The following is a 20585-nucleotide window of genomic DNA, read 5'->3' on the forward strand; positions in this document are numbered from 1 at the left end:
TCCACTAAATAGTAGCTGTAAAGTCTCAACACCAACTTTTCCATTAACAGGAAACCCAGCCCTTGTAAGATAGCCTAATGAAGGTTTGTAATCACCGATAATTTCTTCCTAGTATTAATTGAAACCTCCCCACCTGAAGTTAGAACCTATTAAATATTGTTTTTCTTTGTAGAATATAGAGATACATGATTACATGTAACATCTTTTAGGAGCCAATAGTCACATATTCAATAAACATAGATAAATATCTATTTTGAAGTTCAATTTTCTGAGTCCTTTGGTGAGACATAAATTAATTATGAAGATAAACTGAAGGTTTTCTAATGGGAACCTATGTTCAGAGGATCATGAGGCTTAGTATATAATTGTACCCATGGCTAAGATTTATCATCCAGTATCGCAAGGGTACAGAGCCAGACCATAAGGGAAAAGACACAAGCAGAATACACTCTTCTTTGAACAACAAAAATGCAACAACCTCTGTGTGATGTTTCTGTTCAGGGACTCAGCACGCAAGGATTTTTGGGACTGGTTATGTAAGAACCTTCTCTACCTAGTACATACCAAAATTCCAGACTCCCAAAAGGAAAGCTAGTGTTCAGCCTATACTGTGTTGTTTGCACATTCTAGTCACAGGAATCACTCTTTTTAGTGAACTGTTAATGGGGAGCCCTCTGTGAAGTAAGTTCATAGAAACCAGCCATGGACCCATTTTCCAAGCAGGTCTTTGTAAGGAAGCAGACTCGGCACTGCTATGCCAACTTGTACTCTGAAGATGAGTAAATGTACATGTCTTTACATTTCTCAATGAATAAAGTGAAGACATGGGCAAGAAAGTACTTAATTCAATGGCTAAGAGCTACAATGTACATATGTTAGCTATTTTTTTTAAAGTGTCTAAATATTTGCTCATTCAACTTTAAAATTGTGTAATAGCTTTTTCCACTGTCATGTGGGTAGCACTGGATATCGGCAACATTATTTAACAATGGAGTCATCTTTTGTTGGTGCGGCATTCCCATCTTTATTATCACCTGAAAAAGAATACCAACTGCTGATAGGCTGAGATCTAAGGAATACCATGGCTTCCTCCTCCATTTTCCAGTAAAAGCCCCACTGTAATCTCAGACTCCAGCTTTGGCACCATGCTGTTACCTTCTTCCTGGACTTGTGTAATCATTGGTTGTCTTCTTGCTCATGTAGCTGGAACGTCCAGTCTTTCAGATCTGTACCCCCCTCTGTGGCATGAGAGTCCTGGCCAGCTCAGTGACTACAGAGAAGAAAATGGAAGGTATATCATTGACCCCTGGATATACCCTGAGAGAATGGGGCTGTATAAAATCCTATTGAATCAGACAGCCAAGTATTTTGCAAAATTTGCACCAGAAAATGAACAAAATATTTTATGGGGATTGCCTCTGCAGCATGGCTGGCAATATCTTACAGGTAAGAATGCCTCTCTTCTCCATTATAATGATCTCCCAAAATAACCCTGAGGAAATTGAGAAATTGGACTTGTATACCATTCTATAATTTTGAAAACAGAATCTTTTCCCCCCTTTTCCCTTCATAATAAATTATTTTTATTCTTGCCAGATGCCAAATCTGATTCAGTTTCCCTCATGATGGGCTTGCTTTACTTTCACCTTCTGTGTAGCCAACATTTTCCAAGAGCAATGTAGAACAGATAAATACTTTCAGACAGTTTTCCTGCCCGCCAAAAGACTTTACAATATAGTTGGAAAGGATAGATAACAGAAATTAAAGAGAATAGAAAAGAAAAACTCTTGGATAACAGATAAAAATACAAAATAAGAGAAGGGACAGAGTGAAGTCAGCTAAATCTGCCAGAAAAAAATGGGTTTGATCTGAGTTTTGAAATGTGGTTTGAGTTTCATTGGGGAAAGAAAAAGAAACCAATTTAAAGAATATTAGAATGAACCAAAACATTAGTCCTCAGGTTTTACTGTATATTGGGCTACTAAGCTAAAAAAATACTAATACCTGGATTCACCACCAGAGATTCTGTTTTAATTTAATGATGGAAAACGAAGCTAAAGCTACATGACGCATATGCAGAGAGGGAGCCATGCGTGTGTGCATGTTTTGAATTAGAGGAAAGAGAAGGAGGCTGGGATGGATAGATGAAGACTTGTTGTGAACCAAGGAAACAGGAAAAGACCTAATCAAAACAAAATAAATACTGAATTTCAGAAACTAATATTATTGAAATATTGGTTAAAGTTAATCTGGATTTGAGGGTTGAGATTTCGGAAATGTAAAACTACTTTAGATTCTTGAATATGTCTGATTTTACGAAGAGAGTTTCATCAGGTTTTGGAGGATGGTGCATTAAGCCGATTAGAATGAGAGGTTGGTATTGTTGGGTCAAGCTCAGACCCTACAGCGATAATCCTGATCTGAGGTGAAGAATGTGGATGAGGAAATGAAGTCTGGATGGGTCATGGTGAAGGCTATAATAATACTTTTCCAGGGGAAAAATGACAGGACATTCTAATTGGCACATAGGAAGAGGAAAAGCTGCAGATACTGAAAGGGAAGAATGCGAAACTTCTATTCTGCAGGGCGGGCCACGGTGGCTCAGCAGGCAGAGTTCTTGCCTGCCATGCCGGAGACCCGGGTTCATTTCCCGGTGCCTGCCCATGCAAAAAAAAAAATCTATTCTACAGATAAGGAAAAGGATCATTTAACCTTGCATGTACAATAAGATGGAAGTACAATTCCAGACATGCTCAATTTTACATGAGATGGAATTAAATAGGAAATAAACCCAAGTGAGTATTGAGGTTGGAAGAGTAATTGTAACTAACATTAGGGCAAAATCTGAAGGTGTCATAAAGAGTTGACTGAGAAACAAGTGAGATCCAAGGGATATGGAGTTCTGGAATAACTTAGAGGAACCCCCACAGAAAACTAAAGAGAGGAAATAGGGGACAGAAGTTCTAAAATTCAACTTTCACTGTAAATTCTCAGTCTGAGGAAGAATACTTGATTAGGAGAATCCACACTTCCAATATTCATGCTGGTTAACAGCATTAACAACTTCTTCACTCTCATTCGTGTGGGGAAGCCTGATAAGAAAAGCTGAAAGGGCAAGGATAATGAGATGATAAAGAAAGGAACTGAAGATATGGTTGGAATAGAGATGAGCAGAGCCAGTAAGAGGTAAGGATGAGGGGTAGTTACAGAGAAATATAAATGAGAGAAGCTGAGTGCATAATAGAGGGATAAGAAAAAAAATCTGACATATAGCTCAATAAAGATGTGATGCAAGGGAGCAGTTGAAGAAGTAAATAGGAAGGAGTCTTAGATTTCCTGAGATGGAAACCAGGGAAAGGGGGTGATCAGGAGTAGTGAATAACAGCTGTAGACCAGCTAGGTAAAAATAAGCTAACAAATAAAAATTTACTAGAGGCAGCTGTTGAACATAACAGTTCAGAAACATACTGGTTCACAAATTACAAGTGAGAAAAGTGAAAAAGTGATGTGAAATTAACATGAAATACAGGGAGTGAGATAGAAGAAATAGCAGTTGTTATATGGCCAGCAAAAGCAAGAAATCTGGTTAAAATTTATGGTGTATAAACTTACTGGACTAGGGTGGGTGATGGTGGTGCAGTGGCAGAGTTCTCATCTACCGTCCTGGAGACCTGGGTTCGATTCCCAGTGCCTGCCCATGCAAAAAAACAAAAACAAAAACATAAAACCTTACTGGACTAAAATTTTTCCTGCCTTTTCTCACTTGACACAACAACTTTATGAGGTATTAATAATATGTGCCCATTTTATAGGTCAGGAAACTAAGGCATAAAAGACAATATTATTTAGCCAGGTCAAGCTAGTCAATAATGGTAAAAGAATTTAGTTTGATTCTAGACCACTTCTAATCTTTATGCAGATTGCACCCCTAATTAGAAAATGAAGTAGAAGAGATAAAATAGTGAAGAATACTCAAACAATTAAAAAGTAGAAAATATTGGGGCTGTAAGGGAAAGGAAAAGAAATTGATTAACAGAAGGGAAATAAAGGCTAAAATATGATTGAAAGACAAATACATGCTATTCAAAGATGAATGCTTTGTTTATTCATGCAAACAATGCAGCCAGTTAAGTGACAATTATAAGGAAGTTTAAAACATGCATAATAAACCCAACTCTGCATCCTTTCTCTTCTAGGCAGATTAGCTAAACCTACACAAAAGACAAAATATGGTCATGAATCTGGAGACCATTTGTTCATCTCTGTGGACAGCTGGTGGGCTGGTAGGTTCTTTTAATTAACAAAACAGAAAACTATTTACATTCCAAAAAGAATGTATTCAACCTAAATTCTTAGGGACAGGCGTTTTATTAGTCAGAATTCTCTAGAGAAACAGAACCAACAGGAGATATCTGTAAACATAAAGGTGTCTCCTGAAACTGCAGAAATAGAAGAGTCCAAAATCCATAGGGCAGGCTGTGAAGCTGGCAGCTCCAATGAAGGCTGGACAAACTCCACAGGAGAGGTTTGCTGGTTGAAGAAGAAGTGAAAAATTCTTCTCCTTCTCTAAAAGTTTCCACTGATTGGATCATCTCATTGTGAGAGGAACACCTTAGTTGATCTCAGATGTAATCAGCCCCAGATGCAATCAACTGACTGATAATTTAAAACACTAGCCTTCTGGTTTATCAACCAGCCATGAAGTATCTTTGCAGCAATGTTCAGGCCAGTACTTCCCTGACCGGACGATTGGGCACCATCACTTGGTCAAGTTGACACCAGAATGTAACCATAACAGTCCACCCCTTGTTTACTTGGCAGCTATACACATCAACTTGAAACATGCTTAATTTCTAAATTGAACACAATAACAGACAGTTTCACCTAATAGTACTCAACTGTCCTGCATAAACCGGAAATGCACTACATCACTCCAGAATAGGGTACAAGTCCTTAGGTAACATTCACTCTTAAATTTCATATCCTATGAATGAAATACTATAAACAATACAACTTATATGGTAAGAAGAAAACAAGATATTTGCTTATGTACAAATGAAAACATAAACATCACAAAACAGGGAGGAAATGTTATTCACATCCTCACAGTCCTCATTTCTGTAATTGGTCACGTGGTCAGAGTTAATATTTATCACGACCTTCTTCTACTATTCATTCCATGTTCCTTTACCCTCAGCAAGCACTTCAGCTGGTCATGGTTTTTTGCCAGGTTGGGGTGACCCAAATCTTCATTACTGTATTTCTGGGCCATGGGTAGTCCTGCCTCGATTGGATTGTTGCAGTTTTCCATTGACTTTTAATCACAGGGCATGGTAGTACTAAGAGACACCTTAGGGGCTGTCCTGTATTCCAGAAAAATCCTTCTTTACCTCCACTGTGTAGTTGCAATCCTATTTCCCCTTGATATTCAGGATCAATTACCGTAGACAGAACAGTAGTCCCCTTTTGTGCCTGTTGATCAGCAGCGTGAGAAGCACAAACTGGCCAGGTGGCACTCTTAATTTCCAGTTCAATGGAATCACTGTTGTGTCACCTGATAGAAGCACTCCTTCTTTTGAAACTAAGACCTGTAGACCAACAGAGCTTAAGATTTCAGGGACAGGAAGCAAAAAAATTCCTAATGGATCACTGGGGGTGACACTGAGTGGTGCCACTCCCATTTCGCTGATTCAGAGCATACACAGCCTCCTGGAGAATGTTGCCCCAGTCCTGCCAAAGTATTGCCACCTAGTTGGCACTGTAATTGGGTCTTCAAAAGACCATTCCATCATGCTATCAATCCTTCTGGATGATGGGGAACATGGTAAGATCAGAAAATTCCATGAGCATGTGCCCATTCCCTCTCTTCATTTGCTATGAAGTGCATTCTTTGATCAGAAACAATGCTCTGTGTAATACCATGAAGGTGGTTAAGGCATTCCGTAAGTCCACGGATGGTAGTTTTTGTGGAAGCCTTGTATTCAGGGATGGCAAACCCATATCCAGAGTATGTGTCTATTCTAGTCAGAACAAATTGCTGCCCCTTCCATGATGGGAGTGGTCCAATGTAATCAACCTGCCACCAGGTAGCAGGCTGATCACCTAGGAGAATGGTGCCATATCAGTGACTGTGTATGGGTCTCTGCTACTGGTAGACTGGGCACTCAGCAGTGGCTATAGTCAGGTCAGTCTTGGTGAGTGGAAGTCCATGTTGCTGAGCCCATGCATAATAACCTCCATCTTTACCACCATGACCACTTTGTTCATGAGTCCATTAGGCAATGGCAGGAGTAGCTGGGGAAAGAGAATGACTTTATCCACAACATGAGTCCTCTTATCAACTTGATTATTAAAACCTTCCACTGCTTAAATCACCTGCTGGTGAGCAGACATCTTCATGTTTTCCCCCACTCAGAAAAGTCTATCCATATACCTCTTTCCCAGACCAATTTTTCATTCATGCTCCTTCCAGGTCCCTGATCATCCTGCCAAACCATTATCAACAGCCTGTGACTCAGTATATAAATGCACCTCAGGCCAGTTCTTCTTCTAAGCAAAATGAACAATCAGGTGCACAGCTTGATGTTCTGCCCGCTGGAAGGATTTCCCCTCACTACTGTCCTTTAAGGACATCCCAGAAAAGGGTTGTAGTGCTGCAGCTGTCCATTTCTGGGTGGTCCTTGCATATCATGCAGAACTATCTGTAAACCAGGCCTGGCTTTTCTCTCCCTCAGTCAACTGACTGTAGGGAACTCAAAGTCACTAATGGTTCCCTTTCAACATTTCTAGTTTTTTACAGATGGACTAAAGAAAGAAGCAATGGCCTTTGACCAATCAACTCTGGCCATTACTGGTGATGGGAGATCTAGTGACAGACAGATTCTATAATGAGGAATGATAAGAAATGAGAGAACAAAGAAAGTAATACATTTTTTTAGGATCAAATATGTTTATACTGAAATGCATAAACCAGAGATTAACCTGCCACAATTCATTTTCTGAATCACTACCATAAAGCTTCAATCATATACTGAAGGTTAACATTATCAGAGATTATTTTTTAGTTCTTTAATTTGTAATCATATTAATGCATATAATTATTTCTAGAAATATTTTCCATTAATTAGAAATAAGAGCATATTAAATTTCATGTTCTCAAAGTGGCAAACATTGCATGCATCCTTACATTTATTTTCCTAACGGTACACCAAGTGTTCCTTTTCAAAAACCCATAAACAGTCATAAACAAAGGTGAAGAATCCAGACTTCTCCATTCCCAGATTTACTTAGTGTGAGGTAGTTAAGAATGTTGGCCTACTTCACTGGGGTTAGGGCTGCATCACACATCATGCCCATACTGGAAAACGTTGTATATTAAGTAGTGGGTGTCATTATAAACCCAATAACCAGCTACACCAAAATGTCTGCATCTGCTGGAAACAGTTATCTTTAGATGGAAATAGAACAGAAAGACTTAAATGATTGCTGATCAAATTCTCCAATGATCTATTGCCATCACTTATTCAAAATTTTTGTTCTAAAGACAGTGGAAAAGTGTTTCATCATACCATGGTTATAAATACATATAAATTTTTTATATGTATAAACTTATACATATAAAATACCCATTAACCAATGCTCTAATCATGTTAGACTATTAATGAAAAAAAAACACATTTCACAATAAAACCTCAATGAAAGGTTTTATTCAATGCTGTGCTAAAGTTGATGACTTTCTCCCTTCATTATTTAATGCTTGAAAAATTGAATATTACCAAGCCATTAAAATTACTTTTTGTTCTTAAATGTCACAGGCACCTATTTAATCCTTGTTTACTCATGACCACGAGGTTATTAAATATATAACAGAAGCGTGTGAAAGTCATGCACATGACCCCCAGGGAGATTTTTGTTCAATAATTTTGCTAGTGCCTTATTGTTGCACATTTCTAGATGATTTTCCTTAATGATTAATAGCTTACTTAAAATTGTCCTCTTTAATATTTGTTTTTGCTTGGTACTAGTAAATATTTTGCTTCTACAGATTTAAATTATTTTCTGTGTGTATTACCCTTCCTTGCTGCAATTGATGCTGGCTTAATTGAGATATCATCGGATCAAGTTACCCTTTTGCTACCACCCAAAGATCAGATGAAGTTTTGTTATGATGTTTCTAGCTGTCGTTCTTCCTTCTCAGAGGCGATGGATAAGTGGAATGCCTTTTATCAGGTCCTGTCTTTAAGTTTATAATTTATACTCTTAGGAGTTGGCAAGAGAATTTCTTTTATGGTATAGTATAATGCTTTTTGTTTTAAAGTACAAATCCATTTTGAAGTTATAATAATAATATTACATTGTAGCAGGCCATTTCATATCTGTGACCCAAAACAGAACTAATGCAAAATACATCCCTTCCTCTCACCCCAAGTAAACTGAGAGAAAAGTGTGGGTATAAGGATATCCCAGTGAATGGAGAGCAGGATCTTCTGGTTAATTGGAATTTCAGGTCAGCCAAGGGATATTCTCTGATAGAAATGTAATTATGGAGTTGGCTTTACACAAGCCCATCAAGCTATTTCAACTGAATTAATAAATGAAACATGTGGGTAATTTAATCAATTAGGTGGCAATCCAGACCAAGGTTCAATGACCCAAATAAAACACATGGCCTACAAGAAGAAAAGATCTAAAATAAATGATGAAAGATTAGATTTTGCCACCAGTTCTTTATATTGTTAGTATAAAACACTCACTTGTTGTAGACACTTGTAGTTATTTCTTCAAGATGCATGCATTATTACTACTAATAATTGATATTTGCTATGCCCTTTACAAAGGGTTAGACTCTGAGATCTTACACGTATTAATTCTCAAACATAAAGTTTTCCTTACATGTAGAATATTGTTAAATTATATATGTGAGCAAGTCTGTATTGCAGGAAGAAGAACTCTGTTAGTTGTTCAAATATTAATAAGATTCTTCTCTTGCTGTTAGTATTTGCAGTCACCTTCTAGTCATTTTGATGGCTTGTTGAAGTACTTATGGACTGCACATACCTCAACCCTGGAACATACTATAGGAAAATTTGAAGATAGGTAAGAATGAACCCAAGGCAATGCCTACATATATGGTAAATGATTTTCAGTCTTATGTATACCTTTTTCTTCTTTGTCTACAGTGATTGTTAGTCTTCGTATTAACTGAATCTTGTGATTGGGGATTATAATGATGAACTGTGAATATTTTCGTATGATCAAGCTTAAAAAAAGTGTTTTGGCAAGCATCTGAGAAAAAAAATGTGCTCTGCATAAACCAACCAAACAAACAAATAAAAACATGCAAAAATTTCTATAAATACAGAAAAAATAAAACATAAATATTGATATCATTTTCATCATTTTGATCACAGATGCATAATATGGTGTATATACAAGGGGTAAAAAATCAATAAGCCTCAGGGTTAGCGCACAACTTTGCCAAGAATAGGATAAAGTCACTCTACATAGTGTGACACTTAGAGGTGACGACGTTAGAGCGATTGGCTTTAGGTATGAATGATACTATCTGGGAGAGAAATCAACCAGTCAGAGGAAGAAATGAGGTAGGAATCTGGATAGGATAAAAAGTAGAAACAAAGAAAAGAGGGCTCATTGGTATTGTATAAGTAGATATATAAATCCAGGAAAGGCTGAGTACTTTATACTCCTCACTGACGCCATCATCCAGTAAGGTTAACAGAGTCACAGAGCATTTCCTCCTCCACCTACTAGTATGGCTTCTGTACTGAATACTGAATTTGGCAACTTGAGGAGTTTATTCCTTGGTAGTGTTTGTGAGATGATTAGTGGTTTCGGCACCAGAACTGTTTCAACTCAACTGCTCTTTCTATTCTGAGGACAGCAAATACGTAGACACTAAAGGGGGTTTTAGAAGGGGACGTCAGCCTCAGGATGTGGGCTGTTTTCTAATCATCATTACAGATTACTTTTTTTTTCATTAACAGGTATTTCAGGTTCATACCCAAAAGCAAGTTACTCAAGAATGCCATTCTGTATGTAGGAAACACACAAATACTTTAGCAATAATTCATTAAGATTGCAGAATTATTTTCTTTGCAGGTGTATTTCTTTTCTCTTGTGGACATAGACTTTCAAGCTCAGAGTCTTTATTCATATTTATGCAAATAAATTACTTTAGAAAAAAATCATAATTTTGTAGATCAAGTATTTTTACAATTGATCAAAACTCACATTAATAACACATTTTGATCAATATGTTTACATCTGCATATGACTGTTTGATCACAGGCATACTAAATTTAAAAACATCAATTTTTTCATAATTAGAACAGTATACATCCTCATTAATTATTAAAAAACATTGTTTTTCACAAACAAATTTATTTCCTGACCTTCCATTTAGGTGTCGATGAATCACATACTTAAAAGAATTATGAAAACCACTACCATTTACTAAGTATAAAAATAAGAATAATATATTCTTAAATATTAAAAGCACATGAAAAGAAATTGCACTTTCATGTCATAAATCTCACTTCAAAATAGCTCCTCTTTTGGGGGGTGCATGGCCCGGGAATTGACTCCAGATCTCCTGTACGGAAGGCGGGTATTCCCACCACTGAGCTACCCGTGCACCCCTATAATTCCCTTTTACAGATGATGGATTGGAGCCTGAGCCTTTAGCAACCCACTGGTGAAAGGCAGGGTTAGTGGTCAAGCCCACCGAGAGTCGACAGTCCATGCTCTCCCCTCGTCTACCGGACACCTGTACGTGCACATGGCTGTGAACGAGATCCTAAAGTCAACATCCACTGAGCGTCTTTTTTCACTCATAAAACCTGCTGTGAACAATGCAAATTATTCCTGAGCAATTTCACCATGTGCCAATACTGAGGACCATGGGCTTCAGGGCCGGAAAGCAGGGTTTAAGTCCCGGCTCTGCCGTTTATCAGACATGTGGCCCTGTGTTCCGGGTGGCTTTTCTCACATGCCTGGAGACTCACCAGCACCGGCCTGGCTCAGTGTCCTACAGCAGGAAGCAGGCATGACTCTCGCCTCTAGAGGACTGGCCAGGCAGTTCTGCTCTTGCTCTCAAACCTGCTCACAGAAGTGACCCTGGCTGAGATGACTGAGAAGGTGGCCTCTGGTCCACTCACCTCTCATTCTCGTCCAGGCACACCTGGGTGTTTTCGCAGAGATGGCAGAACTCAAGCAGAGAGAAGCCAAGTTATGAAAATGCGTTTCAAACTTCTGCCCTGTCAAGTCAACTAACACCCTATTGGTCAGATCAGGTCACAGGAAATGATGCCTCCTGCCCACTGGAGGGGCAAGGGGCACTGCAGCGCTTCACAGCAGAAGGTGGGGAAATGTACATGGCACAGAGGGGGCCACGGCTGTCACCTACATGACACCTGGGAAGCTCCCTTACAATTTCATGGACACTGTGCAGACCTTGCACACTCAGATAAAGCTCTAGTCTTGCATCCAACATTGGTTAAGGCATATTATATCTATGTTTAATTTAGACACATTTGATCTCTATTTGTATGCATACATACCTATATATATTCACACACACATATGCACACACGCATAGATGCACAGACGCATACATATACATAAGTATAAATATGCTTCCTTCTATCGAGCTTATTAGATGAACTGACCAATAGCTCCCTAACTGAAGCACTTAATAAGACAGGGTGCATCTTTCTCATCCTCTAATATTGCTGGCTATCTTTGCAAGTTGATTAATACACTGTTACTAGGGCATTTGGGCCCTACTTCAAAATCTTTATGAATCCACTTTTCCTTTGCTTTTACTGATTGTCAGCTGGGATGTACCGAAGAGCAGTTCATGCAGACCACACTCTACCATCACCCTGGACACACGCTCCCCATCCTATCGTTGCTGGGCTCGTGGAGGAGCCCAGGTGCATGGGAGCCGAACAGATTGCAAGTGGTTTTCCTCTGGGTTATGTTATAGTTTACATAACATCTGCAAACATAATGCGAGCATTTATGCATATGTGCTATGGAAAGTAGAATATGGTCTATCTGCTAGAAATTAGAATATAACCCAATGAGAGAAGCAAACCTGTAACTGTGGTGCTGAGTATAGAGGAAAACTGAGCCACTCTCCCTCAAGTGGATTGAAAAACTTAAAGAAGTGACATCTATGATGAGACTAGAGAAAGGCCTAGGACTTATCTGGTGAGCAAAGACGGATGTATAAAATGCTTTGGAGGAACAAGCGTGTTTGTAAAATTGCATGTTTTTTAGCATGCTTAAATAACTGACGGAGGCAGGGACAGTGAATTATACTGGTATAAAACTATTTACTATAACTTTTGCCATTTCACTGTAGTAACTTTTGTTCCTTGAATAGGTGGAAAAGTTTCGCTTCTTAGAAGACTTCTTTCAATAAGAATCTCCCCAATTATTTAGAAATTCAGACAGGAAAACTAAACATCCGTTTCTCTAGGATGCTCAATATTTTGGATGCCCCTTAGAATTTCTGATTTTCATATTTATATTCCCAAAGAGTATGACTTTGTCATGGTTTTATGTCAGGGTGTTATGTGATAATCAACTACAATGCGCTTAATAGAAAGAAAAAAGCTCAAAGTAATGTGTAAGCAATTGGTGGGATGCTCTTTCCAAAAGGGCAGCCTTAGTGACCTGTATTCATATCTCCAATGAGGGGGATTAAAGTCATCACCTAAAATCTGTACTCCAAATAATGAAACCATGAATGTAGTTTGTTGGCAGAAGCTGATATTTTCTGCAAAGAAATGGGTCTAGAATTCTAAGAGTATTAATTATGATTGCATGCTTTTTTTCCACTTGTCCTTTAGATACGAATATTATACAAAACCAGAAGCAGATTTTGCAAGAAATTGGATTGTGGCTATGGAGTATTTTGCTGCATCCCTTTTTCCTACAACCTTGACCAGAGTACATAAATTCCAGAAGGGCTTGCCACCACGATTGCTTGTTACTGGGGATGTAGCTCCCTTCATCAGTGATTTTACTGACTTTCAAAATACAGTCTTGTTTTATCTAAATTATCTTTTTGAAGTTGATGAATCTACAGGTAAGAGCTTTATAAAGGACACTTAATATTTTGCTGAGTAGATAGAGGAAGAAATAAAGATAAAATATGTATATCAATATAACACACACTCTTTAAAACAAGTTATGGCTTCCTGTAGGTATCTGTTCCAATCTTGTAGCACCAATCTGTTGATAAATGGTAGGAACATTGCATGGGCACACATTTTGGTCCTTCCACTCAAGGAGAACATCTTTCTTTTGATGGATTCCTTATTGGCCATTGAAGTCAGCAGACCATCTGCAATAATTTATTTTTATTTTGTCCCAACACCCATATTTATTTCTCATTTTGGTAATCAGCATTTTAAACCGTCTACATCACTCTTAAACTTAATAAAAATTGAGAGAGTCTCAAAAGAAAATCTGCCATGATTAATGGGAAAACCAGCAATTGCCTTCTCTGAGCTTTTTCCATCCTCCAATTCTATTAGTCATGGAAGACATCTTCTGCTCTGGCTCTTTAATTGTTGGGTTTCCCAGCAGAGTGAAAAACAGAAAATTCTAAAATACAAGTTTCAAAATTACCACATCATCCCCATTTTTCAGATATGCACTTATTGAGATAAATGTAAAACATAGTTACACTATTAGTGTTTTTCAAAGCAAGATATTTGAATCTGAAAGACATAATTGAAGCAAAATAAGCATGAATAAATTAAATATATTATTTGGAAAACTTGTTGCTTTTCCAAAAAATCAATTTATTTACTTAAAGAAATAAATAAATTCACATATTTTCAGGACTTCATGCAATTGGAGTTTCTTCTTGCTCCAATGGTGTCCAGTGTAGGTCTCTGTCCTTAGACTGCTTTTCTTCACCCAAAGAGCAGCAGACCAAGGCTCTCTCTAACTGTGCTTCATCCAGCCCCTGCCCCCTTTTTTGCCTCTTTCCCACCTGCAGAAGTATACCATAAAAGTTTGGAGAAGGGCTGGGAGCTTGTCTCACTTAATCTCATACCCTACTGGTTGCAAATAGATGCATTGTTGTCTCCTGGATGCAAGGAGTCTGAGAAATGAAGTTCTTGTGTGAGAACCACTTTTGTCTGATGGTTCAAGAACATGAAAAGAGGAGCACGAATTTTGGTGATCCATTAGATATCTCCGTCAACTTAACAGACACCATAATAGCATTCTAGGCAGGGGTAATATCAACTAGGGCTTTCCTCTTAGAATATGAATGGTGAGCAGCTGAGTGGAGAGTTGGAAATTATTTGAAGCTCGGAAGTGTCAGAAACAAGTTTATCACAAGCTTCAGTTTTAATGAAATGTAGCTTTGGATTTACTATGTGGCTTGGATTCTACAGATCAAAAAAAAGGGGGGCGGGGAATGAGATTCAAATGTTGAAAACCCTTGGTCAAAAGAGACTGTAATTGTTTCAGTGTTTTAAACTGTTACGTCATTTCCTGGTTATTCTCGCGGCCAGCCCTTTTCCATAGTCCTGACCCTTGGATTTCAATCACGGGGCCAAAGGCCTTGGGATTTTCAATTACGCAGAGAGTAAGGAAAACAGGTATTGAAACCAAACTAGTAAAAATATACTGATATTTCCACTGAGAACTTTTATAATATTTGGTAGAAATTAATGTACATCCATATAAAATCAAAGTATCATTTAGCTACTTTTTAGCCTTCTGAGAAGTTTTTATTCACTTTCATACAGAGCCAGATTCATTTTATTGGATTTAAACCAAGAGTAAACTAACATCAGGTTTTAAATTAGAGTTAGATCTTTATCTTTTTTTTGTTGATGGTGAGTGGAATGGGGTTTTCCATTTTTAACTATGTAAAATTCTCAATCATATCTTAATTATTAGTGGCAGAAAGTTTCAACCCTTGAATGCACATATTCTAGCAGTAGAGGACTCATATAAAAGTCCTCAAATGATATTAGCTTATGTGCTGGTTTGAGGCTATTATGTACCTCAGAAAAGCCATGTCCTTTAATGCTCATTCAATATTGCTGGGTAGGATCTATTTGATTGTTTTCACGGAGATGTGACCCACCCAATTATGGGGGGTAACTTATGAATAGATGGTTTCCATGGAGACTCCAGGTGGGGTTGCTACAGCCAGAGATCTTTGGAGATGCAGAAGGAAAACGCCCCTGGGGAAGCCTTATGAAATGAGGAGAGAAAGCTAGCCGATATCGGTGTGTGCCCTCCCAGCTACAGCAGTGTCCAGACAGAGACCCCAGCAGATGCCAGCCAGGTGCCTTCCCAGCTGACAGAGGGGCTCTGGACTGCATCAGCCTTTCCTGAGTGAAAGTAACCTCTTGTTGGTGACTTAATTTGGACATTTTCATGGCCTTAGAACTGTAAATTTGCAACTTAATAATTCCCCCTTTTAAAAGCTGTTCTGTTTCTGGCATATTGCATTCTGGCAGCTAACAAACTAAAATAGTTTATAAATTCATAGCAGAAATGAAAGCTTGTTGAAATTTTATGTTTCCCATGGGTGATATTGAACTGAGGATTGAATGCAGTGTCAAAACTGGATTATCCACATTAATATAACTCAGAGCTCCTTAAAAATTTATTTTCAACTATGGTTGTATATTATACTGAAATGAAAATATATAATGTGTGTAATATTAAATTAAGTGATTAACATGAGGAAGGGAAGTCACACTTATTAAATAGCTACACATGTGTGAGAAATTATGCCAGCTACTTTTATTATGATTACTATATTTAAATATCACAAGAAACCTGAGAGGAAAGTAATATTATCCTTATTTTACTGATAAAGAAAGAGAGACTCACAGAGTGTAAATAATGCACTAGCCGGTAAATAATCAAGCTTAGATTTTCCTTCAAACTGTATTAATTTAAGGTCCATGCTCTCTCACCTTATAAACTGAAATTTGAAGTCAGTAATTATGTTTGAAATCTGGCATCAGCATCTCAGGTTGTTATTGCTGACATCCTTGGATATGTGGTAGGAAGACTGAAATTTAGTCCAATCAGAAAATCTTCAACAAATTATCATTTCATGCATTCATTCAAAAATAAGTTATTCACAACATACGCATAGATCAGACAGGCTCACCATCACATGAGCCATAGTTTGGGTCAAGAAGACACATACTCTGAAAGTCAATACAGATGTGATTAGCATTTTGAAGGGCAAATAAAATGCCACAGGAACATATACAGAGAGGCACATTCGTCCAAAGTTAAAATAAGACTTAAAATTATGGGAGACCCGGGTTTGATTCCCATCCCATGCACTTCCCCCAAACAAACAAACCAGTAAACAAAAGTAAGAAAAAACAGACAAAATCCAACAAATGGTGCTGCAATAATGGATACTCACATGGAGAAAGAATGAAATGTGAGCCTGCCATACAGCATTACAAAAAAAAAAAAAGTCTTAAAAGATAAATACCTAAAATTCCAAAAACAGAAGTTACCTTGTAAATTAAATACCTATTAAAGTTGAGTTTAACCATTTATTATGTACTTATGATGGGTAATACATTGGACTATGCCCTGTACATGCAAAAAAATAAATACCGAAGAATTTCATCACGAGACACTAAGAGAACAGTGCTATGTAGAGTGCCATTTACATTATGGAAAAACAAATGTGGGAGTGGATGCATGTATTAAGCAGGGACAGCTCATGTCTAAATAATTCAGAATTGGTTTCAGAAAGAAGAAAATTTCTGGAAATGTGATTTAAAATGCAAATTGGTATTCAGTAAACATTTTGAGTATAATTAGGTGGTCAATCAAATAGAGCATTAATAGAGGCTGAAAACAGTTCAAGAGAAGTAGGTGGATTTTGGAGGCATTTTAAAAGAAATAATGGGAAGATTTGGTGATGAATTATTTATGTAGAGTGATAAAGGAAATAGTTCAAGAATAAAGTCTGCATTTGTGTTCTGAGCAGTTGGGTGTGTGATAAGACTAGTCACTGAGCTAGAAAACCCTGGGAGAGAAGCTTGGATGGCAGATGAGAGTAAGGGAGGTGGTGAAAAATTAGGTTTGCAAATGCTGAATTTAAGAAACCTGTGAGATGTCCATGTGCTGTGTATAGATCTAGAATTCAAGGGAGAAGTCTAGGGTGTAGATAATTTTGGAGCTTATTCGAGTTTAAAACCCATTGTCCAAATGATGGATCAAGACACTTTTGTTTGGCTTACAAAGTGGTTTTCGGTAAAATTATTTGCCGAAACCTCATTTGGGGAGATTTCACAGTAGAAAAGAATCTAGATTTCTCAGAATCTCCAGATAACATGGTGATAGAGGCTACATTGAGCCCCCATTCCTGCATGCCCCAGTCTGCTGGAGTTGAGTAACAGCTGACTCCCGTTAAAAGAGTTTCTTAGAGCTACCATCACTACTAAAATTCTTATATTTCTCAGGTCTCAGCAACTTTGTTACCTGCTTGGTCTCTATAGGCATTGGATTTTACAGTCTCTGATAGGTGGTGATCAATGCCATCTGCGTGTGCTGATTCCTCATGGAATGATTGTTGGTAATTCAGGGGCATTAAGAGGTTACACTCTTTTCATGGCCACCTAAAGTCAGAACCAGGTGAAACAGCTGAAGTAGTGAGGAGAGTGAGAATCTAACATTGGCCTTCATACTAGCAAATGACTGGGGAAGGTGATTTAGATGTGCGTAACAGTGTCCTCCCCATTGCCTATCCCCATTTTGGTTCTTGGTAAGGCCACTCAGATGAAAGTTTGGGAGTTACCAGCTCACTGGCCTAGATACAAAGAAGAGGAAAAAGAATTTTCTAGACTCTTAGGATAACATGCATTACCTCCATGACGAGGAGCAAATCATGCTTACGAAAGTAGCTTCTTACAGAAATTAAGCGTCACCACCAAAAAGCGTCTAGAGGAAGAAAGAGAAATAGACCTGAGACCTAATGTTCTGGATGCAAACTGCTACCTCTTGTATATGAGCAGATCTGACCCGAAATGTTTCCTCTTTTCGAAAAATTGCTTAACAAAATCTCTAATTACATATATTCTCTTTATTAATAGTATGTTTGAATTGCTTAAATGATTTATTTTTAAATAGATTTAATATATGCACATTTCTAAAGGTCGAAAGTCTATATATACACACATCCTGCTGGAAGAAAAATAAAGGCCTTCCTCTTCTCCGTCCGTGTCTTGCCCCTCCATCTATTTAAACAACAACAACAACATTCTTTGTTGTAGCATTTTAGAATTTTTAAAGCATATAAAGTAATAGACATAAATGAACTTTTAAAACCTGTGTGCTTTGCACAAATGAAATTATACTGCTATGTGCTGTGCTTTTTAGGTAGAACTTTATGCCAGGGCTGCTGTAACAGACTGCCACATGTGTTGACTTAAACAACAGGAATTTCACAGTTCTGGAGGCTGAACATCCTAAATCAAGGTGTTGGCAGTGTCTGCTCCCTTTGAAAGGGGAAACTCGATTTCATACCTCTGCCCTGGCTTCTGGTGGGTGCCTCGCTATCCATCGATTCTTCCACAGAACTCAATCTCTGCCACTTCTCTCTGTGTCTCTGAGTCTCTATCTCTGTCCAAATTTCCTCTCCTTCTAGGGACACCAGTCATATTGAATCAGGGCACACCTTAATTCAGTTCGGTCTCACCTTAACTAACAACAATTTCAAAGATCCTATTTACAAATAAGTTCGCATACCCTGGATGGGGGGTTGAACATGTCTTTTGGGGGTAGAAAATTCAATCCTTAGCATGTAATGTTTCTATTAATGTATTTATCATAATTATGCCTGTCATTTATTGTTATATGTTGTTGCTAATAATGAAACAATGGCACTTCATGCATACTTCTGGGCATAATTTAAGATTTTATTTAAAAATTCCCAGAAATGAAATGAAATATTACAGATATTACAACATGGTCCCCAGAGTGTTTGCAGGACTTTACATTTTTGCCATAAAATTGTGTAAGGTCATTGCTATTCCCAAAACACTATCACATAGCAATTTGTATAATTTGTTTAGTTTGCCATGTAGAAAGTGTTGCTTTACCATTGAATGGATTTGCAATTCTTTAAGTGTCTGTGCACAGTTTCCTCTTTTTTTTTTTTTAATGAGCTATGTGTATTTCTTACTGATTTTTATAGAAGGTCTGGTAAATTAGTTTTAAATTTAAAAACCTTATGTTGCAATTAACATGTGATTAACTTGTGGTGTTTGCATGAGAAATACAAAGAATTTGTTTAAAATACACATTTTAATAATTCAGTGAAAATTTAAATTTACATGTAATGATTTTGTATCTTTTCCAGATTCATTATCTTTGGACATATGGAAAATTTTAATGGGATCAGAAAGTATAAGAAAGCTACTACTAACAACAATTGATGCATATATTGAATTAGTTACTTGATTCTGGAAAAGTTTAATGAATTAAAACTTAACAGTCTTGAATTATTGAGATAGTAATTTCAAAAAATGAATATAGTCATAATTACATAATTTCCTTGAGTCTGGTGTTTTTGACTTATGCATGTGTAATGAAATTTGTCAGTGAATTCCTGACTTTTAAATTCAAAATGCTGTGATTATTGCTCAATTAATAATTCTTGATTAAAAAAATTCATCAGTATGTACAATATTATATTAAACACCAGGAAATGAATGAAGAGGTATTAAACTTATACAGTGTCTTTGCTGTTATCTTATGTAGCCTGCTTTCATGAAATTTAGAGCAATATCTCTTTCTGATTATAATTAAAATCCAGAAATAAATATAAATAAAATAATACAGTAATTTAACAATTTCAAAACTCATAAACCTGAACTGACAAATAGAATGCATGAACTGATTTTTCACACGTGTGTTTTTTTCATTGATCACAAGTTTATAAAAATTACATTATAATTTTCCCCTCCTTCGACCCACACTTGATGATGAAAAATGCTTAAGGGACAAATTTGTCAAGGCTCCTCTATTCTAGGGAGTAGAGAGCACAGATCAGGATGTGACCCTTTCCAGAGCTGACATGAAACTTTCATATAAAGGTCTCCCCAGGGACTCATCCACAGACCTAATCTACCCACCAACTGCTGAAAAAGGAAACTGGATAACTTTACTTTGGATGTTGCAGGCACCAGAATCAGAAAGATGCAGTTAAAGCTCAACTCTATCATTCCCCAGCTGAGTGTACTTGGGTAGTTTTTCTCGTCCTCTCTTTCCTCAGTTGACTTATTGGTAAAAGCAAGATTTTAAAACTCATTTTGCAGGATTAGTTTGAGGGGTCATGAATATGAAGTGCCTAGCACATTTCCTGACAGGGAGGAGGCATCCAAAAATGTGGCATTTGTCACAACAATTATGCTCAGAGATGGACGTGTGCTCTATAGGTGGAGCAGAACAAATATTTGTGGTGACTCAAGGTCATGGATAAGTGTCTGTTGGCTCCAAAACACACAGAGAGTTTCTGGGTGCTGTAGACAATGGAAGCA

The 20585-nt window shown here is 37.4% G+C and overlaps 1 protein-coding gene across 3 annotated transcripts; it reads left to right on the forward strand.

Moving 5' to 3' along the window:
* Nucleotides 1-962: 962 nt before the first annotated feature.
* On the forward strand, nucleotides 963-19596 carry C5H6orf58 (chromosome 5 C6orf58 homolog). Of its 3 annotated transcripts, XM_077162851.1 has the most exons (7): nucleotides 964-1446; nucleotides 4197-4283; nucleotides 8045-8229; nucleotides 8996-9096; nucleotides 12879-13117; nucleotides 18424-18587; nucleotides 19406-19596. In XM_077162851.1, exons 1-6 carry the CDS (start codon nucleotides 1146-1148, stop codon nucleotides 18474-18476), a joined length of 966 nt encoding a protein of 321 aa, XP_077018966.1. In that variant the 5' UTR covers nucleotides 964-1145; the 3' UTR covers nucleotides 18477-18587; nucleotides 19406-19596. The 3 variants fall into 3 exon arrangements, with proteins under 3 accessions (XP_077018967.1, XP_077018966.1, XP_077018965.1); XM_077162850.1 differs by lacking the exon at nucleotides 18424-18587 and having other exon boundaries at nucleotides 965-1446; XM_077162852.1 differs by lacking the exons at nucleotides 4197-4283; nucleotides 18424-18587 and having other exon boundaries at nucleotides 963-1446.
* The last annotated feature ends 989 nt before the right edge of the window (nucleotides 19597-20585 follow it).

The sequence above is a fragment of the Tamandua tetradactyla genome, chromosome 5 (assembly GCF_023851605.1).
Source record: "Tamandua tetradactyla isolate mTamTet1 chromosome 5, mTamTet1.pri, whole genome shotgun sequence".
In the NCBI taxonomy this organism is placed as follows: Eukaryota; Metazoa; Chordata; class Mammalia; order Pilosa; family Myrmecophagidae; genus Tamandua; species Tamandua tetradactyla.